Genomic DNA, 17,201 nt, shown 5'->3' with positions numbered 1-17,201 from the left:
TGTATCTCTTTCTCTCTCTCTCTCTTCCTATATATATATATTTTAATACGATATTTAATAATTGTATTGTACGTGCTTTTTGATTTTTAAAAGTTTTTTTAAGTGAAATTTTTCTAGGCCGAATTTGTTTCTCTTTTTTTCTTTTTTTTATTTCGTCGAAAATGAACAATCACGAGTGAACGAATCGATCGAAAAATTGCAAAGAGTTTTGCGTTTCCCTGCTCGACTAGTATCGTATATACGATACGAGAATTAGAATCAATTTCATCTCGTTACATTTTTATCTCGTTTTCTCTCGTTCGTTATACGACAAGACACCCTCCTTACGATACTCTGCTGTTACAAGTAATATCGGTTACAAGTTTTCAGTTTATCGTATATCCAGATTCGTAATCGTGTAAATATAGTTCGAGAACAGTTTGTTTTAAAGAAAGCAACCGGAGTGGAGTGAACTTGGAACAGCTGTGCAAGTGTACCCACTCGAGAAATAATAAACATTGACATTTGGAATTTGTAAAACGTGGTAGTAGATACAACGAACGAGATTCGTAAATCACGTTCCTCCGAATCATACGTAAGAAGAATCTTAGGTTAGAACGCAAATACATAGTAGATCCACAATGGGCAAACACTACCGAGATTTTCCTCTATCTGTAGACGGATGGATGGATGGAGAACGCGTAGAATCGGCGATTATCACGATTATCGATTCTATTACGTTATTAGCATTCGTTGGATTTTGCGTTTTCTTTTTTAGAAAGAAGGTGGGGGTTTCATCGAGATGTTGGAATCGAGTTTTTTCCATCGTAAATACGAAACGTCAATGTCGATCGACGTTCACCATCGATCACGTGATCGCACGTGATTGGCTACCACTGAATGCTTGGATTTCCACGCATATCGTGTTTTTTTTCCCTCTCTTTCCTTGACAACCCTACATCAGTATACATTGTGAGTTAATCACTTTCTTTCGCGTCTCTACGTGGTTAATTTTTATCGAACAACGACGACTATCGTTCTGATTTAATCACGGACAAATGGATTTATTTTCTGTTCACATTTTCAGTTCATGGTAAAATCTTAATCGTTATTTCGTGAGATAAATAAAGTGTCTATGCAAGATTCTTAAATCACGTATATAGATAATATATTTACTCGTATTACTTGGCGATTAAACACGTTTTACCAGATTTATCACCGTAAATTATCCCTCGAATCATTTACATTTAGAAGCGAGAAATTAGTCGTTGATATAGCGGCAAAGTGTTTAAAGACACGGGCCGATGTACTTTCATGGCGCGCATAAATTACGTTATTTCTCGTGCAAATGTTGGAGGAGAAATAGTTGAGCGTGTTGGAGAATTCCGGTGGTATCGATATATATATATATATATATATATATACGTATATATGTTTCTCATAGTTCTGGAAGACGAGCCTCCAGTCGGCCTTGATTCCATACACGTGTTATCACTTTCGAGTCGTTATAAAATGTGTCGAATCGTTTGAAACGTGTTATGCGTTAAAACTTACGTTTCTATATCTTGCTGAATGAGTACGAAGAGTAATTTTAAAAATTTCGAGTATTTAAATATTTTATTGAGATTTCCACGACGTTGAATTGCGAAATTATGGTCGTCGAAAGATACGAATTTTAATTTCGGTACAATGTCCATCCAAACCAGAAACACGACATTCTTTTTACACTCTGACTCGAAAGAAGATCCTAAGAAAATCTTTATCGTTTATGTAACTGTTGATAAAATTCATAATTCGATAAAAAATGATTTATAAATTGTTGTTAACTAACTTCCACAATTTACAATTGTAATTAATGAAAGAAAAAATGGTAAGTTTTTACATATTATTTTATGATAGAATAAGAAAAAACGAATGTAATATAGTAATATAAATAGAAATATAATGTGTTAGATAAAATCCATTTTTTTCTTCCAATTAATTGAAAATGCGCATTTCCTCCTATACGATACGAATCCTGAGAAGAGAAGAGAAAAAAAGAGAAAAATGTTCGAGATAAATCCGAGGAAATAGATATAGAAAAATATAATATACGTTGTAGCAAACAGACGACGAGAAAATATGTTTAGGTGTGTCGATCTACGTAATCGAATTATTTGGCTCGTTTTGAATAAAAGGTGTGGAGTCTAATCGACCAATCCGACCGGTTACTCCACCAAGGAGTTTCTCTATTTTTTTTTATAACAATTGTAACGAGAATAAGGAGTTCGAGCTTCTTTTTCTCGTATTGCGCGATGAAACGACACAGGAAATTCTAGATACAGCAACAGATACAGCAAACGTAGAATTTATTAAAATTAATTATGAAAGAAGGTGGAATTATCTAGGTATCCGATCCAACCGGTTTGTTTCCCAGTTTTCGAATTCATTTCGATTATCGGCGAAGACCGATCCTCCTCTCAGTGATGAAACATCGTTTGCCCAAGGATTATCGTCCGCTCATCCTCTTCCAATCCTTTCTTGATAAGGAAACACCATCGATTCCGAAATTCATCTCGGGGTGGGACACATGGTATATCTGAGGACGCGGCGTATTTCGAGGTGTCGAGGCTTTTGAAGTTTCCAAATTCGAGATGTCGACACAGGTTTTTCGCGATCGATGGAACGTGGAAGCGTCGGACATCGCGAGGAGCACCCACAACCCCATAAGATCCATCGTGGAGAGCCTCGTGGTCGAGCCTAATCCCGCCAAATCTTTGATCTCGTTGTCGATCGGTGAGATTTTTCTATTTTATGCGTGTGTGCGCGAGAGAGAGTTTTATTTTACTCTTCCTGGCTCGTAAATTGAAAAATCGATACAAAAATACGAGTGTGCGAGATAGTAGACACGACGCGTATTTTTTACAATTGGAACAATTGGGTTTGTCGACTAAAGTTTTTGCGTAGAAAGTAATCGATTTCAATGGGATTAGAAAATGTTAGAAAAAGTATCTGGGATAAGAACGGACGATCGAATCGAGTTTTGTGGAATTGGCAGTGAAATTCGCGGATACTTTTCGCGCTTAATCGCGTGTGATTAGTTCAAATCCTGTTTCTCCGTTTACTTTAACAATAATCTCAAGCTATTTTAAACTTTATCTGAATATCTGAAAATATGGATACGATAAGGAGATTAGAATAAAGTTTATGACTAAGAAATATCTGCCGCCAAAATTTCTTTATCGAATTAAATTAGAACGAAGGGAGGGAATATTCTGTTTCAATACGATTACGATCTTTCACCGGATTTGTCTCAGCGATGATACAATTTGCAAATTTCTTAATCGTTTGGAATTTTGGAAGCGTTGTCGAGTTAGAATCACGGAAGGAAAATTTGATTTTCTATCGATGCTTAGGCGATCCAACTACGTTTGGCAATCTAAAACCGCCGAAAGAGGTAATCGAAGCAGTTCAACAAAGCCTCGTCTCTCAGTTGTACAATGGATATGCACCAAGTACAGGTATTGATTCAATCTTTTTTTTTCCATAAAATTAAATTACTTATTTTTTATTCTAAATCACTAAATTTAACTTTGAATCCTTCCATAAATTACTATCTAAATGATCTTTTTTAAACAAAAAGGTTGTTTTCTAATTTTAGGTTATCAGATTGCAAAGGAAGCTGTAGCAGAGTATAGTTCCAACGAATTTGTAAAGGTCGATGCCAAGGTAAAATTTTAAATAACGTTGTAAAAGATTTTACGGAAATATTATTAAAATAACCTTCCTCTAGATAATTATTATACGTTCAAAATTTGTGAAGAATATAGGAAAGCACTTTTATTTATTTATTTAATCGATTGCGTTATTTACAGCATTTCGATTATCGAATCATTTGAATCATTTACCACTGTTCGAATTATTATATTAACGCGCGATACTAAATATGTGCGAAACAATATACGTATTATCGTTATTAATAATATTTCAAATTTTAATATAGATCCCATAAAACGCGTATTTTTGATTCGTTTTTTTCCACCTGACTGGACGAATCGTCGATATTAAAATTTTGTCCGTCATTGTCTTTCGAACCAATAAACAGCAATTATCCTTATTCACGGCTCGATTAAAACATATCTCTCGTCAGTTTTATTATTAAAATGCAATGAAATATTATTAAAAGTTTAATAATACAGGATCCAAGTTCATTTCTTCTATCGAATTGAAAACAAACTTTTTTTCTTACCAACTTTTGAACGTTTCTTTCTCTCTCCTCCCCCTTTTTTTTAAATAAAACAGTATATTTCTAAGATATTAAAATTAATAAAAATTTGAGGGAAAAAAAGATATTTGGAAAAGTCTGTATACAACATATATAGCCGAAATCGAAAGGAAAAACGAAGGTGAAAGAGTAAAAGGTTAAAGAAGAAAATACGGCAACATCCGGTTATACTATATCGTTATCGATCTGTATAGGAAACTATGCTACTGAAAGCTGCGTTGCAAATACAGATTGTTTCCGGCTACGCCTTGTTTTGCATTCGCAAATAAATCATGTATATTAATTACATTCGAAGTCTGATTAATTGTCCTATTTAATGAATTATTTGGATAACACGTTTGGGAATATGCGCGTAGGTATAAATGCGCCCTTTGATTAACGAATTTAATATTAACTGGTGAATCGGTTGAGCGCATTGAAAAAATATTTCGGAAAAATTTTATTTCGCTTCATCTTCTTCATCTTGTTTAAAGAGGAAAGACGACTAATATTTTTTAAAAAACCATGTATAATTTCAGATACGATTTACACGATATTATTTATATTCAATAAATAATATATTCCATTCCATCGCGCAAAGCTTTATTTCCAAAAAATTCCCGAGGGAATTTCTACTAAATTTCCAATGATTTTCCATCATTTCGCATATAATTTAACAACCGCTCGTGACATATTTATCCATTTAGAATATTCCACAAGATACTATTCGATGATGTAAAAAATATTACTTTAAACGTCGATCATGGAAAGATCGTATAGAAATAATATAATTATCAAATACAATACGATTATCGATACGATTATCAATTTCTGTGTGTCCATCTCTCCATGATAGGGAAATAATCTTTACAAATATCTTGGTGCAAAATGATAATTGAAAAAATGACAGGCAACGAGGTGTGATAATCGAATCATCGATTCAGATTCCCGACTATATTCAATTTTTCACACGGACGATACGTATTTTCAATCTTGGAGAAGATGTTCCGATTCGAATTAGCCCCCTATCTGTATAACCAGAGGCATATAGAAACTTCGTTCATTCGAAGGCGTTATACATCGTATCCATTCCCTTTCGTTGTTCGCATGCACGTGCATATATATATATATATACGATATCTAGTTAAACCGTTGATCGAACTGGCGATCAAGTTTGCAGGGAAAACCGAATTTCTCTGGACGATCGGCCGCAAACTAGAAGCCACGTTTCCTCGAAAAGAGAAAAATATCGTCGATTAACCGAGGACCATTTGGAATCTATAGTTGTATATAGAAAATACAATCACGATAAAATTGAAGAATTCTCTTTTTTTTTTCTATTTTCTGTTTTTCGCTCGAAACATTTGTTTTTTCGATCGATGAATTTTTCTCCTCGTTTGTTTCACGGTTGCGGTGGTTTTTTTCTTATTCGAAATCATTCCGTCCAAGGAATTTTCCCTTCTAATTTTCTAACCGAGCTTTATTATCGAATTGATCCAGCATCCTTGCCCGACACTCGTTGCACATATTTTTCAATATTCGCTATACAACAACGTTTTAGAAAATCTCTTTATACGGCCAGTAGAAAAACATGGCCACGAAAACATCGTAAAATATCCATATAAGATCGAGCGTTAAAATCTTCATAATATTTAAAATGGAAAGATCGGATATAAACGGATATAAAAAATATATCCCCCCCCCCCTTTTCATCTCGTATAATATCTGAAGCGATAAATATTTTTCAATGTGTACAGATTACGCGCAAAAAATAAAAAAAAAAAAAAAATAAAATAAAAACAAAACGTTCTGAGGATTCGTCGGAAAATTAAAAAATTCATCGCGATGATAAAAAATGAAATTCTTGTCCGAAATAATTCACACACATACCACGTTGAAAGGTATCACATAACGAATTCGATACTGGTAATTCGATATTTCGTTTCCATTGAAAATAATAATACGAGAGAAACAAATTAATGATATTTATACTTTGTACAAATATAAATAAATTTACGTACGAGAAGATTAAAAAAAAATACCCCTTTTATAATTCCTTTATAGAAGAAAGACAAAGGGATTACAACGCGTTATTAAATTTAACACCGGATATATATATATGTATGTATTCTATCCTCGTCGTTTGAAAAACACCCACTTAAAAATAATACGTCATCGGCGAATACGATTTTACGATCGTGAAAATATAAAATAAAGTCCTTTAGTTTCCAAGTTCTTTGTACGGAATCGATATCGTTAAAAAAAAAAAGAAAAAATGTTCACAAAGCAAGGAACATTTCTCTTGTCCTGCAAAAATTGTAATGTATGGCTTGCAATGAATCCGCTATTAGCTTTATTCGGCGCACCCGCAGGAAATGAAAGCTGGCAACTATCGGAATCGAGATTTTTCACAGTTCTAAAAATTTCACGTGCATCCAACGTTTAATTAATGCACGCCCCCTTGTTAACCAATATTTCTCCTCTTTTTATCCCTCATACGTAATTCACTCGAACAATATTTACGAATATTTATTTCTAAATTTTATTTTATTAAAAATTGAATTATGAAATTTTTTTTTAAAACATCTTTCAGAAATTCAAATGCTATGATGATCCTTTTTATCAATCGTTACGTTTTTTAACACATTTTTCAAGTTTCATTCAAGTCCATATTTTTTCCAATCTAAATATATTAAAATCGCGTATGTATCGTAAATAAGATTTAAACGTTTCGTAATATTTATTCTTATAAAAAGTTAGTTAATGTTTAATTTTAATAAGAAATTCATGGAAAAGATGATTTCGAAATAACGGAACGATCTTAATTCTCGACTCTTCGAATTCCTTTCTTTTTAGGATGTAATTTTATGCAGCGGATGTTCCTGCGCCCTCGACCTGTGTATAACAGCGTTGGCAAGAAGGGAGCAAAATATCCTGATACCACGACCCGGTTTCTCTATCTATCGAACGCTTGCGGAAGGTCTTGGTATCAACGTAAAATCTTACGACTTACGCGTAAGTATAAGCTCATTCCGAAAATTTTTTACCAATATTTTTCAACCTCAAATCGTCGATATCGGTGATAATATATAAAATTGAATTTTTTTATTTCCATGTTGTTTCTACTTTTCTTTTTAATACATCGCAATATGTATGCCAAAAAAAGAAATTTACATTTACTTTCACAATATTTTTCATCAATTCCGTCAATGAGCGTTTGAAAAAACGTAAATAAGATAAACAATTTGCAAATCGATTTTCTACACCGTAAAAAGAAAAAGAATCGTAAACATGTTTACCATTTAACATATCTGGCTCACGAGTTCCAATATTGCCATATTTTTCCAATCTGGCAAACACGCATTTTCGATTCGAAAAAGGAGGGAAAATATTAAACCTCGTAGTAATAACGAGGCCTCTTCCTTTGTCTCCTTTGCCGCGAGTTTCAATGCCTCCTCCCCTCTCGTCCAGATACCGCCAACTATTTTACCACAGAGAAGTAATTAAAACCGCGCTACCGTAATTCTCGTTGCCCTATCGCGAACAGAGAAAGAGTGCAACAATTGACACGGATTATATCGTGATATAAGATGGGCCTATTGCTCGATGAACGTGAAAAATTTACTCGCCATACGCCATCTCGCTCTCTCGACGAGAATCATTATCGAATGTCAAGGTTCACTTGGTATTAATTTTCGTACCTTTCGTGTTTCGCTTTTTCGTGCGGTCAACTATTAAATATTTTAATTAGAGAAACCTATGTCTCGATTTTCTAACGATCTTTCGATATTTTAATTTTCCTCTATGGTTTTTTTTTTAACGTTATTATTAACGTATTTGTGGTTGAGGGGAATGAGCATGGAAGTGGTCGAATATCGGTGGTCAAATTTTTTAAGTTTTCCAATTTGTTTCTTCTTAAACGAAAACTCGTACTTGCACTCTTTCCTTAAATGTCACGGATAAAACACTTTTTATCGAAATACGATGCAAATTTTTCGAATTCACACGCGACACGCTGAATTAATATCGCAAACGAGATTAAAGTCAACAGATTTATAACGATATATCATGGAACGTGTGCTAATAATTTTTTAATGCAACATGGTCGAAAATCGAGTCGTGAATATCAAATCTTGCTACTTATCGCGTTGCACGATTTCCTACCATTTTTTTTTTTGTGTCTTTATGTGCTCACACGTTATTGATCCAGCCACTGTATACCGGGCGTCTCGAAAGTACTCGCTACTCGCTACTCGGGAGAAAGTAAATAATATTCCGAATTACGTACGAACGATAAAACGACTAAATAACATTTTGTCGCTTTATTGCTGTGCTACGTTGAACCACGTCCTGTTTCCTTGCAATTTTAACGCGTCCAAGATAGCGTAAACGCGCGTAAATATCGTCAAAAATGTATAACCGCGATAAGTTAGGAGCATTTAATAATCGTATACCAGCCATGCTTGTTCAATAAACGATCAACTCGTGAAAAGCGATAAAAATGTGTCGTTGCACGGAGATATCGTAAATCGCGTTTCTCGCTTCAACGTTTAAAACAGATATCAGAAAACTATTTAAGATAATTAAAAGTTTTGCGAGAAGGGGTTAGAAATTGGTCCGAATTAAGAGGAATTACATTTTGGAGGCGGTAGTATCCTCGATATAATGATCAATTTAATATTGTCCGACCTAAATAGAGGGAATTGACTTTTATATTTTTTTCAACGCCAGTTTTCTCTCAGTTTCGATCTGTCTTCTATATTTACAGTAGCTTTTAAACGAACCTTTAAACGTAATTTAAATTTTCATTCAATTTCACGTTCCATGCATTCCGAATAATATCGAGAGTAATTAAATTGTCGATAGATTTCTGACGATGATATTTTTCACTACTACTATATTCCAAGTTTTTTTTTCCATAACTACGTGGATATTGGATGAACGAATTGTAAAATAAAAGAAAGAAAAAGTCAAATATTACTCGCAATATAGTATGGAAAAATATAAAATTATTCCCTCGATCAATTTCTCTAATTTTTCTCCTTCGAATTTATTTAAAAAAAAAATGTTTCCAATTACATTACTTCGAAACCATTCTGACCGGCTATCTATACCTCGTGTTAATGTCAATCAATTTACATTTTCAGCCGGAACTCGGTTGGGAAATCGATCTGGATGATTTGGAATCGCAGATCGACGAATCGACGGCAGCGATCGTTATAAATAATCCTTCGAATCCGTGCGGTTCCGTGTTCAGCAAGGATCACGCACTTGATATTCTCGATGTAGCCGCCCGTTACTACGTACCGATAATAGCCGATGAGATTTACGAGCATATGGTACGCGCTTAATATTTTCTTCTTCTTCGTCGTCCACGCGTATTTCCACAAATTTCTCCCAACAAATTATTATACATTTCTTTCGCCTTTTTTCATCAGGTATTTCCCGGGCAAACTTTTCACTCGTTGGCGTCCTTGTCGAGAGAAGTTCCGATTTTGTCGTGCAGCGGTTTGACGAAAAGGTAATCGGAGAGATCAACTTTGAAATTTTTCACCATCTCGCCTCCATCACGTATACGGAAATTTGTATACGCGATTGCGTGGTGGAATCGATATTAATCCTTGATAGCTCGATGAGATATCGTAAACTGTGCAGATTATAATTTAGCTTGAAAATTTGGCGTAAATTTAATAGAAATCGTGATATTGAAAAAACCATAATAACACGTCACTTGCCATTGTTCAATTTGACTAATGCAATTTAATGTAGGATAATGCACTAACGTAATAACATCGAATAATACGATAATGGACGCATTAACAGGTAAACGGTAATCTTGAACGATATTTCAGATTTTTAGTGCCCGGTTGGCGTATGGGCTGGATAATCATTCACGATCGTCAAAACGTTCTGGAGAAAGAGGTGGGTAATTGCACGATATATACGGTACAGCTTGAAAATAATTGCTTCTCCGTTCCGTATTGTTTCCGTAACAAGAACGAGACCAGATCCGTTTCTGCGTTCTACCTCCGCCCGTGATTGGATTAAATTTCGTTGATTAAATTTTATTCTATCGTTAAACTTCTTCCCTTGGCATCGTTCATTATATTCTTAACTTTAGTCGAGCTTTTTTGTTGAAAAAAAAAGGAAGGAAGAAAGAAAAAAAGAGGGAATCGAAAAAAGTGAACGTGTCGATTAAAATATGAGATTCGAGGATGGGTCCAAGTTAAATTTTTCTTCGAAAAACTTTTTCGAGAACTTACGATTATACTCGATATGTAATATATACTTCCTTTTTTAGATTAGGAAAGCGCTTCATTGCTTAAGTCAAAGAATTATCGGTAGCAATACGCTTGTCCAGGGTGCTTTGCCCGCTATTTTGAAGAACACGCCACAGCAATTTTACGATGACGTTATGAGAACGTTATACGTAAGTTATTTTTACCATTTTTTTAAAAATTTAGAAAATCAACGTATAACGTATAATGAATTAAAATTAAACGATCGAATCAAATTAATAATAAAAGAAATTAATAATTAAAATTTCCATTTTAATCCAATTTCAGAATCATTCGAAATTGGCGTACGATTACACGATTAAGATTCCTGGACTGAAACCAATAATGCCCAACGGTGCAATGTACATGATGGTAAATCTTAAATTTTATTTATTTCGCGATTTTTCGATATACGATTCGTGAAAAATTGTGAAAAACATCCTAATATATATAAAATGCGAAAGTTATACAGAGGTAAAATACTTTTGTAAACGATACGTTTAATCGTAAATTGCTTGCGATTTACCGTTACTAAACTGGATTGCAAGATGGGTTCGATCGAACTTGCATTCGTGTAAATATTTCGCGTAATTAGTCGAAAATCAGGCGTGATTTAAACGTAAAGATAAACAGGAAATGTTAAAGGTGGCCGATCGCAATTTATCGACTATAAATTATTCTATCGATTCCCCAGGTTTACATAGATTTACCTTGTTTTCCGGAATTTAATTCCGACCTCGAATTCGTGCAGCGATTGCTAATGGAGGAGTCCGTGTTTTGTCTTCCTGGCCAGGTACGCCGAATAATTCCACTATTTCCCGTTCGCCAAAAAACACGCACGCTTCTTCTCTTCCTTCTTTTCACAGTGCTTCGATTATCCGTCCTACATGAGGCTGGTCATCACAGTTCCCATGGAAATGTTGGAGGAAGCTTGCCAGAGAATTCAGGAATTTTGCGAGAGGCATCACTACAAAACAGCCAAAGATACGCAAATAAATAATTTAATTGCTACGTATTGAAGTGCAAATATTATTTTTTTTTGTCCTTTTCTTTTTTTTTATTATTTATATTATAAGAAAAAGCGAGTTTGTTAGATAATCTATTTTATAATAAAATTGTTTTTGTAAAACACAAAAGAAATAATTTCTTATCCTGTATAAAATAAAAGCACGTGTGTGATTAACAACAATCAAATCATCGTAGTTAAAAAATCTGAAATTACGTGAATTACATGAAATAATTTTAATTCATAAAATTTTAACGAGTAGCTATCAGTCATAAATTACGTATACCGCAATACAAAGAGTACAATTTAAATAACCGATTTACACAGAGTGTTTATCGTAAAAATTAAAAATTGAAAAAATATCGGATTATGTCTCTTTCGAAAGTAAGCAAATTTAATCCGATATCTCACTCTGTATAAATATCTCTCTATCCTACATGTTCCACTACCTATATTTACGCACAATTTTATGACAGCATCTGTGATTTTTTTAACGTATATTTCATTAACTTGCACGTTATAATTACTAATTCTACACGCGTAATAATAAGGATAAGCTTGTACCAACGTTTATCTATACAAGCCGATGATCTAATTAATTTCCATTTCGCGCTTGTGCACGTTAAACTTTGCCTCGATAGTGTGTTGTTGAACACACGAATTCTGGTTAATTCCACGACAAAATGTTTCCGTTGCAAATACAATTGCCATGTTAAACAATCGTGTCAAGCGTCCTGTCTTATCCATAATAATGAGCAAGTTACATGAATTTGATTATTTCTTCTATCTTTCTCCTGTTTTTTATACGATGATACGTAATTGTAAATTTACTTACCTAAAAAAAAAAGAAAAAAATTGAGATTTTATTTTTATTAATTTTAATTTTTATCGGACAAGCTTTCCACAATTTTTACATAACGAGAAAATAATTGTAAATTTCAATTTCCTGATCGTTTTAACTTGTTGGATTATATAGCATATTGGATTTTTATTAAACTTCTCGTTATATAAATTTATGGAATAAACGTTGAAATTGTTGAATCCCGATTAGAAATTATTCTGCATATCATTCGTGAAAGTAACTTAGAAAATATAGGAATCTTTCGAGAATCATGGTAGTACTAGAAATTATTTTCATTGAAAATTCTATTGCAACATGGAATATCAACGAGCATAGCACAATTGATGTATTAAAAAATTTATCTCAATTTTTAATTAATTAATCCCTGTTCCCGATTTATGAATATAAATGAAACGAGAATAAAAAATGAGGTATAATTTTATTTTCGAAATACAATTTGCTTTGTATACGCTATATGTTCTCTATTCACGATATAGATACTTGAAATTTAAATTTTTTCCTATAAAACACAAACTGTCATCATAGCGTCCATATTGAAAATTTTTTCCCGTTTAAATTAATCTCAAACATTGATTATATTATTTGTGCAAAAAAAAAAAAAAAAAAAATCAAATCTTTAAAATAAATTTACAGAATGTAAAAAATTAAATTGTAATCTTATCAAAATAAAATAATAATCTAAATTAAATTCTATTTTAGAAGTTCGTAATAGGAACTAGCACTAATTTCTATAATATACAAATAAAAAAAAATTATAAATTTTTCTTAAAGAATTATTAATAAATAATCAAACAAATGCATATCAATGAAATAGCATAAAGAGAAAGAATATCTTTTGTCAAATAAATAATAATTAACAATAGATTATTCACATACCTGAAGTGAAGCGTCCGTTACGACAGAATATGTAGCGATTTCGATGTATCGAATTACAAATTGGAGAGGGGATATGGTCAACAATTCGACAAGTCGGAATATGTCGAACGTGACACGAACACGAACACTTTTCCTGGAAAGATTGTATTATAAGAAATGTTTTCGGCTTTGTGTCTTCGAGCGTAAAATCAAAACAAATGTGAGAAATAACAACGCACGAGTTGAATTACGCATTTAGGATATTGTATATATATTAATCGTAATATCTATTTTTATCTTTTCTATCTATCTTTTTTATTTTTATAATAATTACTATTAAAGTTTCTGTTGAAATAAATAAAATCTTACCATATTTGCGTGAAAGTCGTTGGATTATCTTTTAATTATTACGATGTATGTAGAAACGATTACATTTTCAAAGCCACTTCATCTTCAAAGCTCGAATCAAACGATAATTTCGCACAAAAATGTTCAATTCGAATATGATAATGATTAAACTAACACGCATTAATTAAACAAGATTTAATAATAGTATAATAATCATATTAATATGATATTCTATCAAAAATTTTACATAATTACACACTTTTACCGGTGAAATACAACCTGTCACTATGATTCTCAACTGTAGACTGACGCCATGCGCAATACGCTGCGCACTGATTCGTTTTATTGCTGGGCCTTAGCATCTTTCTGATTGGCTGGAATAGTTTTCTATTCATTTCATTCGCGCGAAAATTGAAATATATATTTCAATTGCAGATTTCTATATATCAAAGTTTTAAACATACCGATTAAAAATATAATAAGAATAGATTATTATAATTAATTTAATATAGAAATTGTCTACATTATTAAAGACTAAAACATGAGATTGAATATTTAAAATAATAAAAATTGATCAAACCTAAAAAGAATATAACATAAAACAGAAATTAATGTATATAATAAATTAATTATATATATTTGAATTAAAAATACTGAAAGATAATGAAAGAATTTAAAAGAAATATTAAAAAAAAGAAATTGAAAAATAAATAAAAGAATTTATATAAAAAATTATGTAAAATAGAACGTTTATATGCGACTAAAAATCGTTTTTAAATCATCATATTAAATATTAATTTTGTTATATAATTTAAAGAAGAAAAAAAATGAAATTAAGAGAAAAGAATATATAGTTTAAAGAATTAAAGAAAAGAAATTATAATTAAAATTAAAAAATAATTTAGATTATGAAAATTAATTTATCTATGTAGAGAACGATATATATTTCCGCGTTTATATATTTCTGTGCATTGTTTCCATCATAGATTATTTAGAATTAATTGATTAGGTTATTTAGAAATGATATGTACGTTGGTCTGGAAAATCAATTTGTATGTAATTGCCTATCCAATCTTCTTAATTGAAGAGTCCTCTGTGAGGCAGGAAACATAGATATTTAGAATAGGCTGACATAGTCTTGATGAAGAGATGCACACTATAGAATGTGTCTTTCGGTTTGCTGCACATCAATTCATATTGCGAGCATAAATATGCATTGACTTAAAATTAAAATGGTTCAAGGTTATGATTCCTTTGCGATTCATTCTAGAATTTGTTGAATGATCATTTTGAATTTTGATAGTCAAAGATGAAATTTAGACGAAACGTAGTTCCATTCGAATCACTAGTGAAATAATAGAAAATATCGAACTATTGCGAGATATTTTTGTGAAAAGAATTGAGAGAACAAGAGATCACGCATAGGAATGACGTCGTAAAAATATGCAGGACGTGAATGCATTATCATGCTCCCTCCATGATAACATCGGATGCTTATAGCTATCATTCGGAACATCTGTTGCAGTCAAGTTCATAGCAGGGAGAATGGCTCACTCTTGCATTTTAACGTATAATGATTTTTTTATAGATTGCCTAAGTCTGTCGTAACGTGAAAATTTAAAAAAAAAAAGTATTACAACAAAATAAGAGTCTTTCGTACTCTTTTAAATAAAGATTTTAATATCGCGTTGAAAATTGAATAGATATGAAATTTCCATAAAATTATATATAGGATATAGGAAGATGAATGGAATATCGTTATAATTATTATTTCTTTGATTTATTATTATTTAATAATTGCGTTCGCGTATTCGAATATTTGTTGGATTTTTCATTGCAGCTCGACCTAAAAATACCTATATATCTTCCTTGCGATAATTTATCGAAAATTATTTCAAATATTCTTCCGAATGAAATCAATTTATAAAATATAACGATATATACATGTTACAGAGAATAAATATATAATACACATCCATACTCTTATTTCTGTAGCGCAATTGTTCATCGTTAAAAATCTTCTTATCAATAGGAAATTAATATTAATCGGAAATAATTCAAGAACGCAAAAATGTGCCGAGAAAAAAAGCTAATTCATCGAGCAAATATATCATCTAAAATGTAACTCGGCATACTTTCACCGTGTCGTACAATTTCTCGCAAAAGTAAGTGTCCTTTTAAATTTACGATACGCGATGAAAGCATGGTTGGTAGGAAAATTTGTTGTAAAATCGATTCCTTCGTTTTTTTTCCCCGTGTATCATCCAACCGACTTCAGTGCGTTCTTCACCCGATGATTTCTCTCTTGGATTGTCGCGATTGACAAAGAAGAATTTTTTCCACTTGGAAAAGTGGAAGGCATCGGTGCTCATACGAGCGTTAGTTATTAATTGATGGACGAGCACGAGTGAGATTTAACAGATTCGAAGTAACAGAGTCGGTAGTGCGATACGAGTCGGATGTGAATCGAAATGGAATTCGACAGTGTTCCGTAAGGAAATTCTGAGCGTCGTTTAGAGCGCTACATGGAATCTCACATAATTGCGGCGCGAGGATAATCCGTTTGAGATGAAAACCGATAATTCGATATGTAATGTGAAACTACTTGGACACGAATGCAATTCGTGATTAATAATTTCGAAGGTGGCAGGACCGATGCGATCGTAATTGCATTCCGCGGCACCGCATTCTGACTTTCCCACGATTCATGAAGTTTCTTCGATCAAATCGATCCAGAATATCGAAATGCACATCGGGATAATTTCAGATAAATCGTTCGACTTGAAACGTATTTACTTTTTTTTTAAAGAATTTCGTCTTACTGGTAGGATTCTATCGAATTTTCCAATTTATAAACAATTTTTCCGATGATCAACAGAATCGTTACTGAATATTTTTCGTAATTAGAATTTTAGATTTAAGTACCAATTAAAGAAAAAAAAAATATTATAATCGTTGAGGCGCACTATTTCCGCCTCGAAAAGCTAAGATTCGATAGCTAAAGATTCGAAGATTCTCTGCGAGAATTTCCTCAAGTATGGCAAACGTTACACATGAATATATACCAAGTGGCAACCAACATTCAGTTTGCGATTCGAATCAGAATTGCGGAACTTTGGCACGACACTTACACGTGTGCAACTTATTTGTGAATACGCTTTGTAAATTCGATTCGTAAGAGCGTCGACGATTCTATCGAATTGATTTTCATTGTTTCCATAAATATACGTGATTTTTACGTGAATCCTGGAAGAATAGTATCATTCCTGAGATTCTTAATTTTCACATGTTTCGTAATTAATCAAAGTAAGAAATTGAATTTACTCATTGTTCCATAACATTCTATATCAATGAATTATATTTTGAGTGAAATCGGATAAACGTTGAAAAAAATAAGATTTTATTGAAATTGTTTGATAAACGGTTTTTTAAAAAAGATTTATATTTTGATTTTGATTTTCAATATTTATCGATCGATCGCCCGTGGTATATTTCTCTGGATATATACGTGGATTCGTATGCTTTCAAATTTTGCAATTTCGTCAATTTCTGTAGGAATATTGGATGTTTCACCCTTCGATCGGTATTGCAAAAGCCATTGCGGTCGTCGCCTATTATTCCACGGCTAGT

At 32.4% G+C, this 17,201-nt stretch overlaps 1 protein-coding gene and 1 long non-coding RNA gene across 2 annotated transcripts; one reads left to right on the top strand and one right to left on the bottom strand.

The window, feature by feature from the left end:
- Positions 1-2,343: 2,343 nt before the first annotated feature.
- LOC725204 (tyrosine aminotransferase) lies at positions 2,344-11,631 on the top strand. The gene is made up of 11 exons (XM_001121079.5): positions 2,344-2,754; positions 3,375-3,479; positions 3,620-3,687; positions 7,079-7,237; positions 9,370-9,561; positions 9,661-9,743; positions 10,075-10,144; positions 10,524-10,652; positions 10,789-10,872; positions 11,195-11,293; positions 11,367-11,631. The coding sequence occupies exons 1-11, from the start codon at positions 2,613-2,615 to the stop codon at positions 11,517-11,519; spliced, it is 1,284 nt and encodes a 427-aa protein (XP_001121079.2). The 5' UTR covers positions 2,344-2,612; the 3' UTR covers positions 11,520-11,631.
- LOC100578001 lies at positions 10,879-13,956 on the bottom strand. Its single transcript, XR_001705906.2, has 3 exons — positions 13,593-13,956; positions 13,245-13,377; positions 10,879-11,467 (listed from the first exon to the last, which is right to left on the bottom strand). It is a non-coding gene; the product is annotated as an uncharacterized LOC100578001 (long non-coding RNA).
- Between the last annotated feature and the right edge of the window lie 3,245 nt (positions 13,957-17,201).

This window comes from Apis mellifera, linkage group LG16 (genome assembly GCF_003254395.2).
Source record: "Apis mellifera strain DH4 linkage group LG16, Amel_HAv3.1, whole genome shotgun sequence".
Lineage (NCBI taxonomy): Eukaryota > Metazoa > Arthropoda > Insecta > Hymenoptera > Apidae > Apis > Apis mellifera.
The sequence above is the reverse complement of the archived record's forward strand: the minus strand, read 5'-3'. Positions and strand labels throughout refer to the sequence as shown.

Excerpts from the sequence above, each read along its gene's own strand:
- LOC725204 (XM_001121079.5), top strand. The coding sequence starts at position 2,613 with ATGTCGACACAGGTTTTTCGCGATCGATGGAACGTGGAAGCGTCGGAC. Across the intron at positions 3,688-7,078 it reads TTGTAAAGGTCGATGCCAAG|GATGTAATTTTATGCAGCGG; the intron begins GTAAAATTTTAA and ends CTTTCTTTTTAG. Across the intron at positions 11,294-11,366 it reads TGTTTTGTCTTCCTGGCCAG|TGCTTCGATTATCCGTCCTA; the intron begins GTACGCCGAATA and ends TTCTTTTCACAG.